Source organism: Mesoplodon bidens (assembly GCF_964165515.1).
Source record: "Mesoplodon bidens genome assembly, chromosome: X".
NCBI lineage: Eukaryota > Metazoa > Chordata > Mammalia > Artiodactyla > Ziphiidae > Mesoplodon > Mesoplodon bidens.
This window is the reverse complement of record NC_138163.1, coordinates 69,702,501-69,728,227: the sequence shown is the minus strand read 5'-3', so window position 1 is coordinate 69,728,227 and position 25,727 is coordinate 69,702,501. Positions and strand designations below refer to the sequence as shown.

The following is a 25,727-nucleotide window of genomic DNA, read 5'->3' as shown; positions in this document are numbered from 1 at the left end:
TTGTTGTATTGTACAACACTCAAAATCAAACTGCTGTTGGACTCAGGTGACATTTAAATTTTGGAGCCTGTATTGGGACAATTTGTGATGAGTCATCTCTCACTCTTCCCCTGCCATGTCCATGAGTTCTTCTCTGTTAAACCTGAACTGATGCCTGCCCTCCTCAGAGGAAAGGTCTAAAGCCCCTCGACAAGTGTAGTAGTCAGTAGAAGCCTGGTTCCAAATGACAACCAGAAAGTTCATGCAGTTACATTGGCTTCTGATGGCTATCTGTTTAAAAACAAATGGATATTACTGTTATTGAAAGTAAAATCTTCATTAGTACATTTATTTTATTAAAGGTCTGTATGCAAGGCACTGTGTGTGTGTGTGTAAAATACTCCCAAAAAATAATACAATAGTTATCTCTTGGACTTCTCTAAATCTGTAAAAAGAAAAAAAGTCCTGTCAAGTTTTAAAACACTTTCTTTAGAAGTCCAAAACACATTTGCAAAGTCTACTTATTGGTTTTCTATAAATCTACTTCACTATTTTTTTCTTTATTCTATAGAAAAAGTTTACCTAAAATTCTCATGTGTATTTCCAAAATATAAAAGAATATTTTTATACTGTTCTCCTATTCATACTGTAGACCTATTTTATGGGTAGAATTGCCTTCTAATCTCCCTTTTGCTTACTTCTGCTTTGTAGCACAAAGGTATATAATGTGGTTGTGTGTTATATAGAACACAACTCTTAATTAAACATAACTCAATTATGACCTGTATAAATATCTGATTTGAAGATCCAGTGTAATTAGAATAAAAAATTAAGCATATTTTGAGATTATGTTCAGAAGTTAAGATAAATTATCTAACTTATGCCATGTTTAATAATAACATTTGATGAAGATAAGGATAGCATATAGAATAAGAATACTAACTGTAATATAAACCTGACCTAGCCTCTTCAGCATTTCAGCTCCAATACCTAGACTTTTAAAATAGATAATGCAAAATGAAAAAAACATAAGTTGAAAAACACCATTTAACAAGTTATTTGCTTTACTTTAAACCCTGTATCTGGTTGTTATATATTTGTAATAGCTTGTGTTGAAATTCAACTCGTGAATGTTTTTCATATCTTTTTCCTAATTGACATGTGGTTCCAAAGGTAATGGAAAAGATTTTTGATTTACTTTAAAGATCAGTGAAGAGGAAATGTGTCCCTATCACTATCATCTTATCACAGAATACATTTCTTATTCATTTTAGACAAACCAACACAAAATGTAAAAGCACATTTTAAACGTGAAAGTATAGCTTTGATAACTTGGCTTATTCAAGCCTTGATGGGAACTAATGAATCCTTTTCTAATCTGTGATTGAGTCTTCACCATATGCAAGGATAACTAGGATAGTGATCAGGCTCATGAAATAGAAATGAGTTACATAAACTAGCTTAAACACATTTATACTAACTCTCCTTAAATTAAAATATACCATTTTAATTTTTAAAGTATAAGTAATACTATAAGTGTTACTTGACCTTGGTAAGCTTGTATGACAAAAAAGTCCTCTAGGTAAAGTAACTTGCCAATCCATGGGTCGTATGTAAAGTGGTACATGGCAAATCCAACAGTCACTTTGCCTAGGAAGAGGAAAGAGAGGGTATAAAGAGGTTAATGCTTTGAATCTTGTAATGTTCTTTCCTCCAAAATAACTATTAAAGTAATAAAAGCTTGCTGGACAAAACTTCAAGCAATACAGAAATGTATAATGTAGAAGGTTTAAGTCCTTTATAATACAACCTTTAAGAGATAACCCATCTTTTAACAGTGTGGAGTATATTCTTCCTAAATTTTTTTTCAATGCATTTACAAACATAAGTACCTACCATACATTTTCTCTTAAAAACAAGACTCAGTTTATGTACTTACACTCTTCTCCTCTGCTTAGTAGTAATTATATGCTATCAAACTGTACTTTGTTTTCAGGATAGTGAAAATATACTCTAGATTAAATTGAAAAAGGAAGGTTTATTTTACCTGATGTTTTTTGATGATTGTGTACTTCTGCAATCAAGCAGTAGAAAAGGGGATTGTCCCCAAAGCCACCCCTGAGTACATCTGAAATATCAATTCACATAAAATATGTTAGAAAATTTACAGTAGGGAAAAGGAAGATGATGAAGTTGGCAGCACCAGAGTTCCTTTCTTCGCCTATACAACAACTGTACTGGCATAAACTGCCTGAAGTTAATATTTTGGAACACTAAAGTTTCTTTGAATACTTACAGCTTCCAGAGGACAGCTTGGCTGGTAAACTGCAGTTAATTTTGGCAAAATTCAGCCATCAGCCCAGTGGTGGCTTCCAAGCACACACCCCTCACTCCATCATGTCCTTCCTCATCTCACGGCAGGCAACTGTAGAGACTGCTGAGACTCCTGAGTTGCTGGAGTGGATTGCTACTCTCAATGCTGAGGTGAGGACTTAGAGGTTGGCCGCCATTTTTCTAACCTCCACCAACTAAAACAGCTTCCAGGAGATTTAAAGGAGCCACACCAGTTTTGTTAGACATTCAAAAACAACCATGTATACAGGAGAATCCAGAAAGCCACCATGCATGATCAGGGAAAGACAAAGACTTAGAAAAGACCTTAAAATACCTTTAAACATTTAACTCAGATTGATCTCTGACACAGGCATCCTATAACAATTAAAAAACAGCCAACCCTGAGGAAGCAAGAGAATTTGATTTCAAGAGTTAACACATTATAAGATTAAAATGTCCAGTTTTCAACAACAAAAAATCACAGTGCATACAAAGAAACTGGTAAGTATAGCCCATTCAAAGGAACCAAGTAAATTAACAGAAAACATACCTGAGGAGCCCCAGATGTCAGACTTACTAAACAAAGACTTAAAACAACTGTCTTAAAGGTGTTAAAAGAGCTAAAGATTGACATGCACAAAGACAAGAAAAAGATGTATAAACAAAATAGGAATACCAATAAATAGAAATTATAAAAAAAATGAATCCCCATCAAAAAACTCTGAAGCTGAAAAGTATAATAAATGAGAAGTGCACTCTAGGGGTTCAAAATCAGAATTTCTAAGCAAGAAGAAGAACGAATGAGTTAACTTGAAGATAGGACAATTGAAATTATCAAGTCTGAGGAATAAAAAAGATGAAGAAAAACAAAGAGCCTAAGGTATCTGTGGAACACCATCAAATGGACCAAGATACAAATTATGGGACTCTCAGAAGAGGAGAGAGAAAGGAAAAAATAATATTTGAATAACAACTGAAAACTTCCCAGATTTGATGCAAGACATCTACAAATCCAAGTTCAACAAACTCCAAGTGGTATAAACCACAAAAAGTCAACACAAAGACACGTAATCAAACTGTTGAAAGACAAAGAGAAAATCTTGAAAGCAGCAAGGCAGAAGTAACTTGTCACATACAATCGATCTTCAATAGGATTATCATCTGATTTCTCATCAGAAACCTTGGAAGCCAGAAGGCAGTGGATTGATATACTCAAAATACTGGGGACAGGGAAGAAGGGGAGAAGTGCAGAAACTTGTCAACCAAGAATTCTGTATCCACCAAAACTGTCCTTCAAAAATGAAGGAGAAATTAAGATATCCCCAGACTCATGCCCCCCCCAAACAAAGAACCTGAAGAAGTTTGTTATCTCTAGACCTGCCCTGCATAAAATGCTAAAAGGAGTCCTTCAGGTTAAAATGGAAGGAAAATAGGTAGTAACTCAAAACCATATGAAGAAATAAAGATAAAGGTAATGGTGCCTAGTTAAAGGTAAATACATAGGCAATTATAAAGAACTAGTGTTATTTTAAATTTGTAGTCCTTTTTATTTTCTACATGATTTAAAAGACAAGTGCATAAAATTAGTCATTAATGTGTGTTCTTGGGCACACAATGTATAAAGATGTAATCTGTGAAATCAATAACATGAAAAGGGAATTGACATGTACAAGAGAAGAGTTTTTGTATGCTATTGAAATCAAGCTAGTATAAATTCAAATTTTTTGTTATAACTTTAAGATGTTAAATTTAATCCCCACGATAACAACAAATAAAATGTCTATAGAATATACACATAAGGAAATGAGAAGGGAATCAAAACATTTTACTACAAAAATCAACTAAATACAAAAGAAGGTAGCAATGTTGGAAATGAAGGACAAAAAACTATATAGAAAACAAACAGGAAAATGTCAGAAGTTCCTCCTTATCAGTAATTACTTGAAATATAAATAGATTAAATGCTCTAATCAAAAGAGAGATTAGCAGAATGAACTTTTAAAAATGATCCAACTATATGCTGTCTGTAAGAGACTTACTTTAGATTTAAAAAAAACAAAACAAGAAGGTTGATAGTGAAATGATGGAAAAAAACATTTCATGAAAATAGTAATCAAAAGAAAGCTGGGGGCTTCCCTCATGGTGCAGTGGTTGAGAGTCCGCCTGCCGATGCAGATCCCACATGCCACGGAGTGGCTAGGCCCGTGAGCCATGGCCACTGAGCCTGCGCGTTTGGAGTCTGTGCTTTGCAACATGAGAGGCCACAACAGTGAGAGGCCCATGTACCGAAAAAAAAAAAAAAAAAGAAAAAAAAAGAAAGCTGGGATGACTGTACTAATATAAGACAAAATAGACTTTAAGTAAAAAACTCTTATCGGAGAGAAGGATATTATATAGTGATAGAAGGTTCAGTTTACCAAGAAGATATAACATTTATAAACATTTATGCACCAAACATCAGAGCTCCAAAATATATGAAGCAAATATTGACAGAATTGAAGCTAGAAAGAGACAGTTCTAAAATAATATTAGGAAACTTCATTACATCAATTTCAATAATGTACTGAACAAACAGACCAATGATAAATATGTTAATAGATTATTTGAATGAAACTATAGATCAATTGGACCTAACAGAAATATACAGTGCATCCCACCCAACAACATAATACACATTTTTCTTGAACTTTCTCTAGGATAGACCATATGTTAGGCCAAAAAGCAAGTCTTAATACATTTTGAAAGATTGAAACCATACAAAGTACCTTCTCTAATCACAATGGATTGAAGCTAGAAACTGATAGAAGGAAACTAGGAAATTCACAAATACGTGGAAATGAAACAATGCACTCAAACAACTTTGGCTCAAAGTAGAAATAACAAGAGAAATTAGAAAACTCGTTTATTAGAGATAAATGAGAATGAAAGCAATATATAAAACTTATGGGATGCAGTGAAAGAAGTGCTCAGAAGGGAACTTATGGTTGTAAATTCCAACATTAAAAAAGGAAGGGAGGGAGGGAAGGAAAGAAAGACCGAAAGGAAAGAAAGAAGGAAGAAAGGAAGGAAAAGGGAGGGAGGGAGGAAAGGAAGGAAGGAAAGGAAATGAAAGGGAGAAATAAAGGAAAGAAAGAAAGAAAAAGGAAGGAAGGAAGGAAAGAAAGAAAGAAGGGAAGAAAGAGAAGGAAGGGAGGGAGGAAGGAAGAAAGATCTCAAGCTGTGACCTAACCTTACACATTAAAAACTAGAAAAAGGAGTAAGCTAAGCTCAAAGCTAGCAGAAAAAAGGCAAATAAATATCTCTTATCAATACAGATGCAAAAATACTCAACAAAATAGCAAATTGAACTCAACAGCATATTAAAAGGATCATTCACTATGACCATGTGATTCATCCTAGGAACGAAAGTATGGTTCAACATAAGGAAATCAATCAAATGGGGGAAAAAAACACATGACCATCTCAATTGGTGCAGAAAAGGCAATTGACAAAATCCAACACCATTTTATGATGAAAGCCCTTAGAAAACTAGAAATAGAGGGAAATTCCTCAACATGATAATGGGTATGTATTTTTTTAAAAAGTTAACTTTAATGGTGAGTGGCTGAAAGCATTCCCCCTAAGATTAGGAACAAGACAAGGATGCCCACTCTCACCACTGCTATTCAACATTGTACTGGAAGTTATAGATAGAGCTATTAGACAAGAAAAAGAAATAAAAGCCATCCAAATTAGAAAGGAAGAGGTAAAATTATCTCTATTTGCAGATGACATGATCCTACTGATTGACAATCCCAAAGAATCCAAAATAAAGCTACTAACACTAATAAATCAATTCATTAAAGTTGCAGGCTACAAGATCAACAACAAAAAAATCAGTTTTATTTCTATACACCAGCAAAGCACAAATCAAAAAGTAAATTTAAAAAGCAATTCCATTTACAATCGCCTCTAAAATAATTAAATACCTAGGAAAGAATCTATGCAAGGAGGTGAAATACTTGCATACTAAAAACTATAAAACATTGCTGAAAGAAGTTAAAGACCTAAATAAATTAAAAGATATCCCGTGTTCATAGATAAGACTTAACATTGTTAAGATGTCAATAGTACCCAAAGTGATCTAAAGATTCAATGTCGTCCCTATCAAAATTCTAACATCCTTTTTTACAGGAGTGGTAAAGCTGATCCTCAAATTCATTTAGAATTCCAAGTGTATAATTTTATACTGACTTTCCTTGACCTACAATAGGGTTACATCCTGATAAACCCATCATAAGGTGAAAACGTCATAAAAGTCAAAAATGCATTTAATACACCTAACCTATCAAACATCATAGCTTAGCATGACCTACCTTAAACCTGCTCAGAGCACTTGCATTAGCCTAGAGTTGGGCAAAATCATCTAACACAAAGCCTATTTTATAATAAAGTGTCAAATATCTCATGTAATTTATTGAATACTAAGTGAAAACAGAATGGTTGTATGGGTACAGAAAGTTTGTAAGTGTATCAGTTATTTACCCTCATGATCACATGGCTGACTAGGAGCTGTGGCTCACTGCTGCTTCCCAGCATCATAAGAGAGTATCTGATTGCATATAGCTAGCCCAGGGAAAGGACAAAATTCAAAATTTGAGGTACAGTTTCTACTGAATGCGTATTGCTTTATAAAGTTGAAAAATTGTTCAAATTCATACCATAAGTAAGTCAGGGATTGTCTGTACACTTTAATCATCTCTTCTCTCAGTGTTCACATTTCCTGCCTAAAATGTTGCAATTCATCATAAAACACTAGCATTGGCTATTAATACTGCTAGCTCTCAAAATGTAGTAAATATCTTGAAAATACTTTTAAGTCATTTTGCTTTTATCCATTTCATCCTACTACTAACATTGGGCATTAAATTATATTGTCTTTGACCAACTACACTTCTCATTTTACATTTCCAAAATTAGTTGAAATTTATTGACACTGAAAAGATGTAAAAGCTCTTAACTATCAATTTCATACTTTATTTTTTTTATGAGTATGTTTGATCTTTTCTTTTTTTTATTAGTTTCTGCTTTATAACAAAGTGAATCAGTCATACATATACATCTGTTCCCACATCCCTTCCCTCATGCATCTCCCTCCCTCCCACCCTCCCCATCCCACCCCTCCAGGCAGTCACAAAGCACCGAGCTGATCTCCCTGTGCTCTGCGGCTGCTTCCCACTATCTATCTACCTTACATTTGGTAGTGTATATATGTTCATGCCTCTCTTTCGCTTTGTCACAGTTTACCCTTCCCCCTCCCCATATCCTCAAATCCATTCTCAAGTAGGTCTGTGTCTTTATTCCTGTTTTACCCCTAGGTTCTTCACGACATTTTTTTAATTCCATATATATGTGTTAGCATACAATATTTGTCTTTCTCTTTCTGACTTACTTCACTCTGTATGACAGACTCTAGGTCTATCCACCTCATTACAAATAGCTCAGTTTCATTTCTTTTTATGGCTGAGTAATATTCCATTGTATATATGTGCCACATCTTCTTTATCCATTCATCCAATGATGGACACTTAGGTTGTTTCCAGCTCCGAGCTATTGTGAATAGAGCTGCAATGAACATTTTGGTACATGTCTCTTTTTGAATTATGGTTTTCTCAGGGTATATGCCTAGTAGTGTGATTGCTGGGTCATATGGCAGTTCTATTTTTAGTTTCTTAAGGAACCTCCATACTGTTCTCCATAGTGGCTGTACCAATTAACATTCCCACCAGCAGTGCAAGAGTGTTCCCTTTTCTCCACACCCTCTCCAGCATTTATTGTTTCTAGATTTCTTGATGATGGCCATTCTGACTGGTGTGAGATGATATCTCATTGTAGTTTTGATTAGCATTTCTCTAATGATTAATGATGTTGAGCATTCTTTCATGTGTTTGTTGGCAGTCTGTATATCTTCTTTGGAGAAATGCCTATTTAAGTCTTCTGCCCATTTTTGGATTGGGTTGTTTGTTTTTTTTTTGCTGTTGAGCTGCATGAGCTGCTTATAAATTTTGGAGATTAATCCTTTGTCAGTTGCTTCATTTGCAAATATTTTCTCCCATTCTGAGGGTTGTCTTTTGGTCTTGTTTATGGTGTCCTTTGCTGTGCAAAAGCTTTGAAGTTTCATTAGGTCCCATTTGTTTATCTTTGTTTTTATTTCCATTTCTCTAGGAGGTGGGTCCAAAAGGATCTTGCTGTGATTTATGTCATAGAGTGTTCTGCCTATGTTTTCCTCTAAGAGTTTGATAGTGTCTGGCCTTACATTTAGGCCTTTAATCCATTTTGAGCTTATTTTTGTGTATGGTGTTAGGGAATGATCTAATCTCATACTTTTACATGTCCCTGTCCAGTTTTCCCAGCACCACTTATTGAAGAGGCTATCCTTTCTCCACTGTACATTCCTGCCTCCTTTATCAAAGATAAGTTGACCATATGTGCATGGGCTTATCTCTGGGCTTTCTATCCTGTTCCATTGATCTATCTTTCTGTTTTTGTGCCAGTACCACACTGTCTTCAATTTCATACTTTAAAAATGAGGAAAATATAAAACAGTGGTGCACTGACAAAGCTATTAAACAATAGCTTTTTATACAAACTTTTGCCCTGTATATCTAAATACTATTAATGACAACTTCTTTGTTTACCAAGGACAGCAGTGTCCACATATCTAGGTACAAGTAGTGCTTTGTGCATACATTATGCCATGCTTCTTTTTCTAGCTCTGAAAATACCATAAAACATCTTACCCTTTGCTGTTAACTTCATTGCACCTAGCATGTTTTCACAGGCAGCCAATTCCTGTCAAAGTAGAGAAAACTTTCAGATTTTGGTTTAGTAACATATTTTTTAAATTACTTTTTAAATTATTATTATTATTTTATTATTATTTTTTTTTGGCTGTACTGAGCGCCTTGTGAGATCTTAGTTCCCTGACCAGAGACTGAACCTGGGCCACGGCAGTGAAAGTGCCAAGTCCTAACCAGTGGACCGCCAGAGAATTCCTAGTAACAAATTCTAAAGATGATAAGCATGAAGCTTCTATAGAGTATTTATTAGCATACAATGTCCTGGGTAGTATTAAAAGTGAGTCAGACTTAACTCCAGTCATATAGAAACTTAAAAACCAAAACAACATATGCAACAAGGGAATATATAGAGAGAAGATTAACTATGTCGATACATCATTCCTGTGAAGGTCAGCTGTCTAGGTAACTAGCCTTGAATACAACCAGAAATCAGGAAGTAAAGCCAAGTTTTTCTGAGCATTCAAGGTAGATATCACAAAGTCTATGTATTAAAAAGCTCATAGACTTTATAGAGAAGTCTGTTGTGTTTGCTTGTGAGGTGTTCTTCCCAATTTAACTTTAGACTTTGTTTATTTGGCTTTTTAAAATAATTCTACACATTCAAGTGAATTCTTCATAGTTTGTATCTCAAGCTTGGAAGGGCAATCCCCACTTTGGGATTATAAAAATAGTCACTTTTGTTCCCTTCTTAATTTTTTTCCAGTTTTATTAAGATATAACTGACATATAACATTGTATTAGTCCAAGGTGGGCAATGTAATGATTTGATGTATGTATATATTGTGAAATGATTACTACGATAAGGTTACTTAACATCAATGATCTCACATAGTTGCAATTTATTTCTTGTGATGAGAACTTTTAAGATCTACTCTCTTAATAACTTTCAAATATACACTATGGTTTTGTTAACTATAGTCACCATACTGTACATGACATCCCCAGAACTTATTGATCTTATACCTGGAAACCTTTACCTGTTAACTACCTTCACCCATTTCACCCACCCCTACCTCTAACAACCCTCTAACAACCACCAATCTGTTTTAAATTCCTTATATTAACTTGATTAATTTGGTTTTTTTTGTGTGTGTGTATGTAAGAAGGTGGAATTTCACCTTTATCTTTTTCTCCCAGTTATTCCAACACTGTTTATTTAATAACCCATCTTTTATTAACTGACTTGAAGTGTCCATTTTATCATGTACTACACTCTCATATATACTTAACAGAATTTCTGGACTCTTCATTCTGTTCCAATGATCTATCTCTGCGTCTATGGTAATAGATTACCATAGTATTTTAATTACTTACAGTTTTATAATATCTGATAGGGATCATCTCCCCTCATCACTCTTCTTTTTGGAATTTTTCTAGAAACAGTCACATGTTTATTCTTCCACGTGAAAATTTGGAGATTTTGACTGGAATTGCATTAAATTTATAATGGAAAAAATATATAAAATATATAAGGAAGACAGCAAGGGCCAAATAATGTACAGCGTTGCTAAGAAATTTGGATTTTATTCTCAGTACAACCAGAGCCAAGTGGAATTTGAGCATCTTGGCTGCTGTTTTGAGCACCTTCCCTAAGACACTGTAAGCTCTTTGAGGGCAGGGACTATAATTTAATAATCTGATATCCTTTATAGTACTTAGCACATGGCCTTCCCTTAGTATGCACTCAATGTTTGCATAAAGAACAAAAATCAGATATTAATAGTACACAGTCCTTCTTATGGATCACCAATGGTCCAAAAGCCACAGTTTGAGAACCACCATAATAAAAGGCTTTAAATGGAAAGTCTGGTAAGCAAAAAGTTATAGCTGCCTAGCCATAAAGTGACTAGATCCCCAAATAATGCTGTGGTGTGGTGATTAAGAATAGGATAAAACAGATTCATACAAAGGATGGTTGGAAGAATTTTAGTGGCAGGACAGTAAGTAAAACCTGCAAATACTCAGTTAAGGAATGAGTATTTATATATATGAGTTATATATATATATATATATATATATACATGTGTAATATATATATATATGTATATATATGTATATATATATATATATTATACATATATATGTAGATGGAAACAGTTTGTAGATGGCAAACTCTAGTAAATCCCTTGCAAAGAAAAGAGAGAATGCTTTGAAAACTTATCAATGAACAGGAGTTAGGGTGAATGGACATGTATGTATCAGAGAATAACATCCCAAAGCTGATTAATCATTATATTCATGTCTGTGATGCAGAGTAATTTAGCTTTTTTATTATTTTTCTACACTGAATGTTCATTAGAATTGTTTCCAAGAAACATCTAGTGTATATTCAGGTACATGAGGCAAATTCAAAAGTAAATGTGGTTAGGAACTTCACAGATACAGGTTCACTGAAGTTGGAGAATCTAGTGATGTATTTTTCCCTTGGTGATAAAAATGGGCACTGTTTGGAAAGATAAGGAAGTTAAGTTTTCTGGATAGAAAGATTCACTGTCGTTCAATAATAAATTTATTAATTGCCAACTGGGTGTCAGATACTAAGCTAAGAAAAAATAAACCTTTAAAATTATTTTCTACCTGGAAAAATGTGCTTCTAGAATAATTAACATGTTCAGCATAGTATTTTGATGGATGACCTAGTCGTGCGGATTAATGCCAGTTAGAGAAATGATGTGGGAACTTCTGGGGATAGAATAGAATGGAAGGCATGGGAAGATAGATAACCCAGTTCTTACAGATCTGTAACCAGGCCTAGCATCATTTCACCAGATAGATTTCACTAGAAAACTTCTGGTATTTTATTTTGTCCATTAAAATACATGCTCTGGGGGCTTCCCTGGTGGCACAGTGGTTGAGAATCCGCCTGCTGATGCAGGGGACACGGGTTCATGCCCAGTCCAGGAGAATCCCACATGCCATGGAGTGGCTGGGCCCGTGAGCCATGGCTGCTGAGCCTGCGTGTCTGGAACCTGTGCTCCACAACAGGAGAGGCCACAATAGTGAGAGGCCTGCGTACCACAGAAAAAAAAAAAAATACATGCTCCGATCAAAGGGAACAGAAACTTGGCCTAATTTAAATTATATATATATATATATATATATATATATATATATATATATATATATATATATGGAAACAGTTCCATTACAAAACTCTTTTACAAGTTTTCCTTACCTATAACCTGTGCCTTGTTCCAGCCACATATTTACTCTTAAAAAATCTATGCTACTGCTTTTATATGGAATTGTTTAGGTTGTGCATTACATACATGATTGCCTTGAGTGCCACAGAACTTCAGCACAGTAGCTGAAGTATGTCTAATAGTTTGTCACCTTTACTGCACTGGGATGATTTCCAGGAAAATCATTAAAATGAATTTTAAATCAGAAATTTTTAACCCTGCTCCTTGGACTTCTGGTAGGCTATCTGTGGATGGGCTTCAGTAGTCAAAGAACAGTCTGAAATTATACAGAAAATTTGTTGTGGATAAATATTGTTTTCTGGGCAGTCAGTCATTAGCTTCTACATGTAGGTGTGGTCTTCAAAACAAGAGGCCCTACCCTAAAATCTTAGCCATTAATACCTGAAATTCTATCACTGACAGGTCATTCATTTGAGTTAAGCATTCCTGTTAGCAAAGATCCTCTTTTAAAGTTAAAACTGAGGAGAAGTCAAGATGGCACAATAGGAGGACATGAAATTCATTGTTCCTCACTAGTACATCAAGAATACATCTACAAATGGAGCAGTTCTCATAGAGCACCTGCTGAACATTAGCAGAAGACTTTGGACACCTAAAAGGACAAGAAAATCCCCTCAAAACAGGGTAGGGTGAAAGAAAGAAGAAAAAAAGGAAAGAGGAATCAAAACAGGGACCGGCAACCCTGGTGGGAAGCTGAAAGTGAGGGGAGGTCCCCACACTCAGATAAACTCCCTCACGGTGGGGAAAGCAGGTGGGTCAGAAAAGGACATTCAGGGAATGAAAGGAGAGTGTAGTGGATGGTCTGTGGAAGGCAGGACAAAGTAAGAACTGCACACATGGCCTACACAGCAGCTCTTCACATTCCAGCCTGAGTCATAAGTCACCTGTTGCGAAGGGGGGCTGGGTGTTGGAAAGTGAGGTTTGGAGTGTGGACTCAGGGACGGGACAGCTGTTGGCTGTGAAAAGACAGCCTGAATGGATAGGAGTAAGGAGCTCCACAGCCAGGAAAGTCTGCAGATAAAGCCTGGGACACCATAGAAGGAAGGCATCATTGCTGAGTAGTGTGCAAGGGGCGGAGCCACAATTACAACCCTTTTTCCCACCTGCTGGCTTTTTCAGCCTCCACAGCCACTGGGAGGGTCACCCATCTGAGCAGCCTTGCCCGCCCCTCAAGCCAAGGCCTCCTCCACCCACATAGCCTCTGGGGACCTGAGCACCACCCATCCCAAAGCCTCCTTGGGAATCAGCCCTGGGCACCCCTGCCTGAAATGGGAATCCACCAAAGCTGATGAGAGCTGAGTGCTAAAGCATGGGGTTAAGAAAGCAGATCCAGGGACAGGACCAATGTTGGCTGTGCATATATAACAAAGGGGATGGGAATGAGGGGCTCCACAGGTGGAATGCCCCTAGAGGAAGCATGGTCTACCTAGGAAACAAGCCTCTATTGTTGAGTGGCGTGCAAGGGGTTAAGGCCACCACTGCCTCCACATGCCAGCCCCTGCCTCAGCAGACACTGGGAGGCACTTCCACAAGAGCGAGCACACCCCAGTCTGTTGCAACTGTCTGTGAATCTGCAGGCAATTCACGCATACCCCAGTTGTTGCCGCCATGCCCTTCCCCAGCCTAAGTGAGTAAGTGTGCCCCCAATCAGCCGCTGCTTTCACTCCCTCTTACCGGGGGAAGAAACAGGCACCTGAGGGTGGTGCACACGCAGAGGTGGGGCCAAAACCAAAGAAGTGGGGCCAAAACCAGGGATGGTGCGACTAAGGGAGAGGAATGGAAATCTCTCCATGCAGCTGCAAGAGCGGAGGAATAAATCCCCGAGATCAGCTTGGTAAACCCTGCATCTGTGGAGTATGTGAATGGACAAAAAGTGCTCTCACAACTGAGTCTGTTCTAGCTTTAGCAGCAGTGGACTTTGGGGGAAAGTACACACAGGAGTTGGGCCAGCCCAGAGTCTGAGCTGCCCCCACAGTGCCCACAGTAGGTCCAGAGAACTAAATAGAGGTACTGGAGGGCCTCCTGGGGAGGCAGGGGTTGGCTCTAGCTCACTGTGGGAGTAAGAACACTGACAGCAGAGAGCCTAGGAAAATATTATTATTCTTCTTTTATTTGTTTCTTTCATTTTATTCAGTTGTGGTTTTATTATTTATTATTTTTTATTATTTATTCTATAAAAATTTTAATATATTTTTTATTTTTCTATTTTTACTTTACTTTTCTGTTGTTTTGTGTTTATTTTTCATTTTTTTCTTTGCTTTTTATATATTTGGATCATTTTTATGTATTTGTTTTGTGTTTTTTATTTATTATTATTATTATTTTTTTTTTGCAGTGCGTAGGCCTCTCACTGTTGTGGCCTCTCCCATTGTGGAGCACAGGCTCCAGATGCACAGGCTCAGCGGCCATGGCTCATGGGCCCAGCTGCTCCGCAACATGTGAGATCTTCCCAGACCGGGGCACAAACCCATGTCCCCTGCATCAGTAGGCGGACTCTCAACCACTGTGCCACCAGGGAAGCTCCTGTGTTTGCATTTTTTTTTAGCTTGCTTTCTGTTTTTGTTTTCTTTTTCATTTTTTGTTCTTGTTCATTTAGTCCTTATTGACTATTCTCATTTTTTAATTCTTTTGTATGTTTGTTCTCTTAGGGGTTTTATTTTATTTTATTTTATTTTTTTCTGTGCGTGTGTGTGTGCGTGTGTGTGTGTGTAGCATTGTTATTGCTTCTGTTTGTTTACCGTTGTTTTTGCTATTTGTCTTGGGTTTTGTTTGTCGGTTGGTTTTCTTTTCTTTTCTTTCCTTTTTCTCTGGCCACACTGTGCAGCTTGCAGGCTCTTGGTTCCTTGGTCAGTGGTTGGGTCTGAGCCTCTGGAGTGGAGAGCCAAGTCCAGGACACTGGACTACCAGAGAATTCCTGGCCCCAGGGAATATTATTCAGCATGCAGGCTCCTGGAGAAGTCCATATTAACATCAAGACCCAACCCCACACAACTGCCTGCAGGTTCCAGCACAAGACAACTCATGCCAAACAACCAGCAAGACAGGAACACAGCCCCAGCCATCAGCAGACAGGCTGTCTAAAGTCATACTAAGCTCACAGACTCTCCAAAACACACCACCTGACACGGCCCTGTCCTTCAGAGGGAAAAGACTCAGCTCCACCCACCAGAGTGCAGGTAACAGTCCCTCTCACCAGGAAGCCTACACACGCCCCTGGAGCAACCTCACTCACCAGGGGGCAGACAACAGAAGCAAGAGGAACTATGACCCTACAGCCTGCAGAAGGAGACCATAAACACAATAGGTTAGACAAAATTAAATAACAGAGAAATATGTTGCAGACAAAGGAGCAAGGTAAATCCCACAAGGCCAAATAAACAAAGAGGAAATGGGCAATCTACCTGAAAAATAATTCAGAATAATGACAGTAAAGATGTTCCAAGATCTCAGAAATAGAATGGAAGCATGGATCAAGAAGACACAAGAAATGTTTAACAAGGACCTAGAAGAACTAAAGAACAAACAATGAGTGATGAACAACACAATAACTGAAATGAAAAATACACTAGAAGTAATCAACAGCAGAATAACTAAGGCAGAAGAACCAATAAGTAAGCTGGAAGATAGAATGGTGGAAATAACTGCTGAGGAGCAGAATAAAGAAAAAATAATGAAAGGTAATGAGTACAGTCTAAGAGACCTCTGGGACAACATTAAACAACCAACATTCGCATTATAGGGGTAACAGAGGGAGAAGAGAAAGAACCTGAGAAAGTACTTGAAGAGATAATAGCTGAAAACTTCCCTAACATGGGAAAGGAAACAGTCACCCAAGTCCAGGAAGGGCAGAGAGTCCCAGGCAGGATAAACCTAAGGAGGAACACACCGAGACACATAGTAATCAAATTGACAAAAATTAAAGATAAAGAAAAAATATTGAAAGCAACAAGGGAATAGCAACAAGTAATGTACAGAAAAACTCTAATACGGTCATCAGGTGATTTCTCAGCAGAAACTCTGCAGGCCAGAAAGGAGTGACATGATATATTCAAATTGACAAAAGGGAAAGACCTAAAACCAAGAATACTCTTCCCAGCAACACTCTCATTCAGATTTGAAGGAGAAATCAAAAGCTTTACGGACAAGCAAAACCTAAGACAATTGAGCACCACCAATCCAGCTTTACAACAAATGCTAAAGGAACTTCTCTAGACAGGAAACACAAGAGAATGAAAAGGCCTACAAGAAAAAACCCACGACAATTAAGAAAATGGTAATAGGAACATACATATCGATAATTACCTTAAATGTAAATGGATTAAATACTCCAACCAAAAGACACAGACTTGCTGAATGGATCCAAAAACAATACCCATATATATGCTGTCTCCAAGAGACCAACTTCAGACCTAGGGACACACAGACTGAAAGTGAGGGGATGGAATAAGATAATCCAAGCAAATGGGAATCAAAAGAAAGCTGGAGTAGCAATACTCATATCAGACAAAATAGACTTTAAAATAAAGACTATTACAAGAGACAAGGAAGGGCACTACATAATGATCAAGGGATCAACTCAAGAGGAAGATAATTGTAAATATTTATGCAACCAACATAGGAGCACCGCAATACATAAAGCAAATGCTAACAGCCATAAAACAGGAAATCGACAGTAACACAATAATAGTGGGAGACATTAACACCCCACTTACACCGATTAACAGATCATCCGGACAGAAAATAAAAAAGGAAACACAAGCTTTAAATGACACAATACACCAAATAGACTTAATTGATAATTTTAAGACATTCCACCCAAAAGTGGCAGAATACACTTTCTTCTCAAGTGCTCATGGAACATTCTCCAGGATAGATCACATCTAGGGTCAGCAATCAAACCTCTGTAAATTTAAGAAAATTGAAATCGTTTCAAGAATTTTATCTGACCACAATGTTATGAGATTAGAAATCAATTACAGGAAAAACAAAAACTGTAAAAAATACAAATATATGGAGGCTAAACAATACGCTACTAAAAAACCAAGAGATCACTGAAGAAATCAAAGAAGAAATCAAAACATACCCAGAAAAAAAAAAGGATAAAAACACACGATGGCCCAAAACCTATGGGATGCAGCAAAAGCAGTTCTAAGAAGGAAGTTTATTGAAATACAATCCTACCTCAAGAAAAAAGAAAAATCTCAAATAAACAACTGAATATTACACCTAAAGCAACTAGAGGAAGAATAAAAACAACAACAACAACAAAAATATTTGAAGTTAGTAGAAGGAAAGAAATCATAAAGATCACAGTAGAAATAAATGAAATAGAAGTGAAGAAAACAATAGCAAAGATCAATAAAACTAAAAGCTGGTTCTCTGAGAGGATAAACAAAATTGATAAACCTTTAGCCAGATTCATCAAGAAAAAAGGGAAAGGACTCCAATCAATGAAATTAGAAATGAAAAAGAAGAATTTACAATGGACACCACAGAAATAAAAAGGATCATAAGAGACTACTACAAGCAACTATATGCCAATAAAATGGACAACCTGGAAGAAATGGACAAATTCTTAGAAAAGTACAACCTTCCAAGACTGAACCAGGAAGGAACAGAAAATATGATGAACAGACTAATCACAAATACTGAAATTGAAATTGTGATTAAATATCTTCCAGCAAACAAAAGTCCAGGACCAGATGGCTTCACAGGCAAATTCTATCAAACATTAAGAGAATCGCTAATACTCATCCTTCTCAAACACTTCTAAAATTTAACAGAGGGAGGAACACTCCCAAAATCATTCTACAAGGCCACCATCACCCTGATACCAAAACCAGACAAAGATGTCACAAAGAAAGAAAATTAGAGGCCAATATCACTGATGAACATAGACACAAAAATCCTCGACAAAATACTAGTAATCAGAATCCAGCAACACATTAATGGGATCATACACCTTGAACAAGTGGGATTTATCCCAGGGATGCAAGGATTCTTCAATATATGCAAATCAATCGATGTGATATGCCATATTAAAAAATTGAAGAATAAAAACATATGATCATCTCAATAGATGCAGAAAAAGCTTTTGACAAAATTCAACACCCATTTATTAAAAAAAAAAAAAAAAACTCTCCAGAAAGTGGGCATAGATGGAACCTACCTCAAAGTAATAAAGCCCATATATGGTATACGGCAAACCCACAGCAAACATCATTCTCAATGATGAAAAACTGAAAGCATTTCCTCTAAGATCAGGAACAAGACAAGGATGTCCACTCTCACCACTATTATTCAACACAGTTTAGGAAGTCCTAGTCACGGCAATCAGAGAAGAAAAAGAAATACAATGAATCCAAATTGGAAAAGAAGAACTAAAACTGTCACTTTTTGCAAATGACATGATACTATACATAGAAAATTCTAAAGATGCTACTAGAAAACTACTAGAGCTAATCAATGAATTCAGTAAAGTCACAGGATGCAAAATTAATATACAGAAATCTCTTGCATTCCTATACACTAACAATGAAAGATTGGAAAGAGAAATTAAGGAAACATTCTAATTTACCATTGCAACAAAAAGAATAAAATACCTAGGGCTACCTAAGGAGGCAAAAGACCTATACTCAGAAAATTATGATACTGATGAAAGAAATCAAAGATGACACAAACAGATGGAGAAATATACCATGTTCTTGGATTGGAAGAATCAATTTTGTGAAAATGATTATACTACCCAAAGCAATCTATAGATTCAATGCAATCCCTATCAAATTACCAAAGGCATTTTTCACAGAACCAGAACAAAACATTTTAAAATTTGTATGGAAACACAAAAGACCCCGAATAACCAAAGCCATCTTGAGAAAGAAAAACGGAGCTGGAGGAATCAGGCTCCCTGACTTCAGACTATACTACAAAGCTACAGGAATCAAGACAGTATGGTACTGGCACTAAAACAGAAATATAGATCAATGGAACAGGACAGAAAGCCCAGAGATAAACCCACGTACCTATGGTCACCTAATCTATGACAAAGAAGGCAAAAATATACAGTGGAGAAAAGACAGCCTCTTCTATAAGTGGTGCTGTGAAAATTGAACAGGTACATGTAAAAGAATGAAATTAGAACACTCCCTAACACCATACATAAAAATAAACTCAAAATGGATTAAAGGCCAGACACTATAAAACTCTTAGGGGAAAACATAGGCAGTCTCAAGCCTCCGCAGGTCTTACTTGGAAAGAATTTTGGCTTGGTTGCCTCATGCTTGATTGTCTCCTGCCTGTTTGGCTCACGCCTGTTTGGCTTGTGCCTGATTGGCTCAGGCCTGGTTGATTTGTGCTGGATTGGCTCAAGCATGGTTGCCTCATGCCTGGCTGACTCATGATTGATTGGCTCGGGCGTGGTTGCCTCATGCCTTGTTGATTCGTGCTGGATTGGCTTGGGCATGGTTGCCTCATACCTGGTTCACTCATACTGGATTGGCTTGGGTCTGGTTGCAGTTGACTCATGCCTGATTGGCTCAGGCCTGGCTGACTTGTGCCTGATTGGGTCGTGCTTGATTGGCTCACGACTGTTTGCCTCATGCCTAGTTGACTCAGGCCTGCATGCATGTGCCAGGTTGCCTCATGCTTATTTGGCACAGCCCTAGTTGCCTCGTGCCTGGTTGACCCAGTTGGTTAGTGTCAGGTTGGCTTGCACTTGGTTGGTTCATGTCCAGTTGGTTCATACCAAGTAAGATCGTGCCTGGCTTGTTCATGTCTGGTAAGCTTGATTGATTCATACCCAGTTGATTCGTGTCTGGTTGGCTGAGGGCTATTTGGTTTAGAACCAGTTGGTGGATGATGGGTTGGCAGATGATGGGTTGGCCAATGACTATGTGCCTTCATGTAACAGGAGCCCTTAACTACAGTTCTGTGATGGGAGGCTGTAGGATGTTTCTATTTTTTCTCAACTTGATTCATTTTTTGAGATACCCTTCTATCAAGATGAGAATGGGAAAAATAAAGGAGTGCTACCTAAAGAAGATTATTGATGCCTCCAATTTGCTGGAGTTGACCTCACCAGCTATCAAAGCTGTAGGCTTGGCTGGGTTTCAGGTTGTCATCTGGCCTTTCCCTGCCAACAAGCTGGTAGTGAGGGGAAGAAGAAAATGACCCTAGGAGAGTATTACTGCTTCACCACTTTGCACCATCACTGTGTCACAGTGATGAAGTCACAGTGCCCTTACTTATGTGTGTAAGTGCTCCCCCACGTGGTGGGGGAGGGGCGAGGCAGGGGCCACTACACCACTTTATTTCCTCCGCCCAAGAGCTTTATTTCCTCCTCCCAAGAGCTTAAGAGGCTGAAGCAAAAAACTGGGAGGAATCTCAGAGGATATGCTTGACACTCACCCGAAGAGTGTCCACTGTTTTAACCAACAAATGTAAGAATATTTGCCCTAACCCATTCTGTTTTCCCCATGACCCAGCCCTGAAATAATTCACTTCCTATTTCTATTCTGACTTCCACTTATTACCTTTTCCCCACACCATAGAAAGTAGAATGCTTAAAAGGGTTCTCCTACTGAGGTGCTCAAGTCCCTAATGAAGAAAATATTTCTTAACAAATAATTAAGAATAACTATGGCTACTATTTATTGAGTTATTTTATGACCTAGGTTCAGTGGGAGGCACTTTGCATTTTGTCATTCAATCCCACAGCAACCCTATTATCCCCAATTCTAAGGAAACTGATTCATAATATTTGGCAACCTAACCAAGACCTGAACAGTTGGCAAAGAGCCTGAATTCAGACCCACGTCTATCTGATTCCAATTCTAGGGTTTTTACCATCACACTATCCTGCCCATTACACATGCTATGCTTATTCTCCACCCCCCATATCTGTAAGATCAGGTATATTGTCCAGTCACCCCATCTCCCCTCACAGAATTCCTCCTCCCATCTTTTTATCTGTTGGCTCACTTCCTCAACAATGTATATTACATAACTGGTGCTAATATTGTTGTAGACGGAGTGTCTTTTATTTTCTAAGCATACCAGAAAACACTGGTTGAAGCTGTGAATTCTCACACTTTGTGAAAAGGTCTTTAGGTATGCATAACTTATTTAATCATCAAAGCAACCCTGTGAGATATATACTCTTGTTCCCCATTTTTTTTTTTTTTTTTTGCAGTACACAGGCCTCTCACTGTTGTGGCCTCTCCCGTTGCGGAGCACAGGCTCCGAACGTGCAGGCTCAGCAGCCATGGCTCATGGGCCCAGTCGCTCTGCAGCGTGTGGGATCTTCCCGGACCAGGGAACGAACCCTTTTCCCCTGCATTGGCAGGCGGACTCTCACCCACTGCGCCACCAGGGAAGCCCTTTTGTTCCCCATTTTTATCAATAAAGAAACTGGAACTTAGAAAGATTAATTTTCCAAAATCTAATACATGCCAGAATGGGGAGAGTCCAAGGCCCATCCCATAGATGGAAGGTTCAATAGAACTAAAGAGTACAATCACCATTTTGCCTATACTAGCTATAAATGAAAACTAGAGAGCTCACCTTCTTTACATGACAGACAAATCAAGTCACATCACAGAACTATGCCAAACCCAACAAAAATTAGATGTAGATACATTCCTGATCTTGATCAACCTGTAATAACAATGAGAGCTAAAATTTTATGAATGCTTAATGTGGTGTTAGGCATGGTTCTAAGGAACAATTTACTTATATTAGCTCACTTAATGCTCACAATAATCCAGTGAGGTAGATTATATTATTATGCTCATTTTTCAAGTAAAGGAACTGAGATTCAGAGAAGTTAGGTAACTTGATTTGTCACACAACTGAAACTCCAGACAAAATAAGGAAAACCCAGTTCTCATTTTGGCTTTTCTGAAATGCCAGAAAAGAGGTGAAGGAATTTTGCTGTTTGCTTTACAAAATCAAATCACTTTCATAATTTATTGTGGGGATGAATTACGTTGCTTTTTTGCTTTATACGAGGAGGAGATGTGTTAGATTTCTGGCTGATGCCATAAAGGGGTAAAGTTAGAAATTATAGTTTAGTGATCAAGAATTGTTAACAAGTTTCTTTTGTACTTTGGCTCATGAACTTTCCATCACTTGAAGGTGATTTAGGTGTTAGTTTGTTTTTAATGTTTTTTAACATTATACAATGGTGATTTTAAGGGGACACACGAAAATGCATATTCTTGCTCACAGTTACTTATTAACACAACTTGTTCCATCTTAGAAACATAATAAGACTGTCTCCATCAGCCATGCAAATTATCTTCACACTATAACTGGTATATTATCAGGGAAAAACTAGTTTTTGCAATATTTAAACAAAATCATCAATAATAACTCTTTGCCACAAGGTAGAAATATAATCCAGTTTAAGAAAAAAGTCTAAATGATAAATATTGCAACCTTGTTTATATTTAATAAAAGTGTACATATTATTTAAATTTCAGGTTTTTATCATTTCCAGATATTATCAGAAATTTTCTAAAATATAATTTTAGTCTTATCATACAGATCTTTTATTAGAGATCTAGTCTAGGTGGTAAATTTTGTAAGCCAATACCTACCAAATTCTAAGAATTCAAAATGTGTGTTCATGGTCTGATCTACCAAAATGTTTTTAATTTAGTATAATGTATAAGACACCTCCCATAGGTCTAAAAACATGGATATGTTTATGCACTTAAACTCCAATTACTACAATACACTAATACAGCATTTGGAATTCTGACCCCAGCTTGTTTTCATCTAAATGAATATTGACAATTGAGAAAGACATTTATATAATTTCATCTATAGCAAGCAGAAAAATTTGTTGGAATCTCCCTATACCTCAGAGCCCATCTTTTCCCTGCCCCTTTTAAGTTCACAAGCTTTTTATTTTTACCCCTGTAAAATGCAAACAAGCAAAAAGAAAGAAAAAGAAAAGGCAGGATGTGGGTAGCGGGGTGAGGAAGCACTTAAGGCAAGGAGAACAGAACTAACATGTGGGGATATTTTCTGAAATGAAAACTTAAGACATTCATCAATTAACAGATTAATATTTTTATAATATTTGCTATATTTTATTTTATTAAAAATACATGCTCATTGTAAAACATTTGGAAAATATCTGTAACAGACAGACAAAAAATTACCTCTAGATTTTGCACTGGTTAAAATTGAGCACATCAAAGAATATGAATTTTCTTCCTTTCCAGATATTATCAACAAATTTCCAATTAAGGGAAAATCATGACATTTCTTATGCTGTCTCTTTGCTTAACTGAGGGTGTAGATCAGGGGTGCATGGCTTTTTTGTTTAGAAAAGTTCCCCAACAGTAACCTTATGTGAAAGGCAAGATGGGTCCAGCCAGAGTCTAGTATGGGATGAGGACTGAGAATTAGATTTCTTTGCATATAAAAAGAAGAACTTGGATTTTTTTTCCAGGAAGCAATCTGGAGAAAGAGGCTGGGTGTTTCAGGAACTAGGAAAAGAGAGATTAAATGGAAAGGAAGAATTCTTGGCTTGAGGAGCAGTACCTGGCCAAGTGGTGGTAGGCTAAGGTCTAGGGCACAAGATAGCCAGTAAATGTTCTCTTTAAGATATCAGTGGCACTCTCTTTGGGAAAGTGCAACTGCGTCTTTCACCGGAAGTACCGCGGGCTGGGAGCTCCAGTAAGGATCGGGTGTTCTGCATTGCAATACATCAGAAATTCATCTACACGTGGAGCAACTCCTACAGAACACCTACTGAACGCTGACAGAAGACCTCAGACCCCCCAAAAAGCAAGAAACTCCCCACATACCTGGGTAGGGCAAAAGAAAAAAGAATAAACAGAGACAAAAGGATAGGGACGGGACCTGCAGCAGTGGGAGGGAGCCATGAAGGAGGAAAGGTTTCCACACACTAGAAGCCCCTTCGCGGGCGGAGACTGCGGGTGGTGGAGGGGGAAAGATTCTGAGTACCGAAGAGAGCACAGCAACAGGGGTGCAGAGGGCAAGGCGGAGAGATTCCCGCACAGAGGATCGGTGCCCTCAGGCACACACCAGCCCGAGAGGCTTGTCTGCTTGGCCGCCGGGGCAGGCGGGGCTGGGAGCTGAGACTCCGGCTTCGGTCGGAGCGCAGGGAGAGAGGACTGGGGTTGGCGGCATGAACACAGACTGAAGGGTCTAGTGCACCACGGCTGGCATGGAGGGAGTCCGGGGAAAAAGTCCGGAGCTGCTGAAGAGGCAAGAGACTTTTTCTTCCCTTTTGTTTCCTGGTGCACGAGGAGAGGGCATTAAGAGCGCTGCTTAAAGGAGCTCCAGAGACGGGCGCAAGCCGCGGCTAAAGGCGCGGACCCCGGAGATGGGCGTGGGATGCTGGGGCTGCTGCTGCCACTGCCACAAGGCCTGTGTGCGAGCGCAGGTCACTGTCCACCCACCCTTCCGGGGAGCCTGTGCAGCCCGCCACTGCCGGGGTCCCGGGACGCAGGGACGGCTTCCCCAGGAAAGCGCACGGAGCGCCTCGGGCTAGAGCAACGTCACGCTGGCCTCTGCCGCTGCAGGTCCGCCCCGCACTGCGTGCCCCTCCTTCCCCTCGGCCTGAGTGAGCCAGAGCCGCCGAATAAGCGGCTCCTTTAAACCCATCCTGTCTGAGAGGAGAATGGACGCCCTCCGGCGACCTACACAAAGAGGCGGGGCCAGGTCCAAGGCTGAGACCCGGGAGCTGTGAGAGCAGAGAAGAGACAGGGAAATCTCTCTGTGCAGCCTCTGAGGCAGCGGATTAAAGCTCCACGGTCCGCTTGATGTGCCCTGCGTCTGTGGAGTCCATGAATGGACAGCGAATCATCCCAAATTGAGGAGGTGGACTTTGAGGACAAAATTTAAGATTTTTTCCCCTTTTCCTCTTTTTACAACGAATTATCCCAAATTAAGGAGGTGGACTTTGAGAGCAAGATTTCAGACTTTTTCCCCTTTTCCTCATTTTACAATGAATTTTTGCAAATTGAGGAGGTGAACTTTGAGAGCAAGATTTTCGATTTTTCCCCCCTGTTCTCTTTTTGTGAATGTGTATGTGTATGCTTCTGTGTGAGATTTTCTCTGTATAGCTTTGCTTCCACCATAGGTCCCAGGGTTCTATCCGTCCATTTTTTTTAATAATTATTTTTTTTATTTTTAATAATGCTAATATATTTTATACTTTATTCTATTTTACTTTATCTTCTCTTTCTTTTCTTCCTACCTTCCCAGCCACCCTGACTCCCTCCGCCACTGTCTTTCTTTCCTTCATTCTTTCATTCCTCCCTCCCTCCTGTCTTTCTTTCTTTCCTTCCTCCCTCCCTTCTTCCTTTCACTCTTTATTTTTCTTCCCTTCCTC

At 38.2% G+C, this 25,727-nt stretch overlaps 1 protein-coding gene across 1 annotated transcript; it reads right to left on the bottom strand.

Moving 5' to 3' along the window:
* Nucleotides 1–99: 99 nt before the first annotated feature.
* On the bottom strand, nt 100–19,954 carry SATL1 (spermidine/spermine N1-acetyl transferase like 1; the record flags this gene model as incomplete). The annotated part of the gene is given in 7 exon segments (XM_081222157.1): nt 100–270; nt 935–969; nt 1,523–1,525; nt 1,528–1,629; nt 2,027–2,107; nt 9,093–9,144; nt 19,604–19,954. Coding segments are annotated over 7 exon segments (795 nt in total).
* Nucleotides 19,955–25,727: the final 5,773 nt, after the last annotated feature.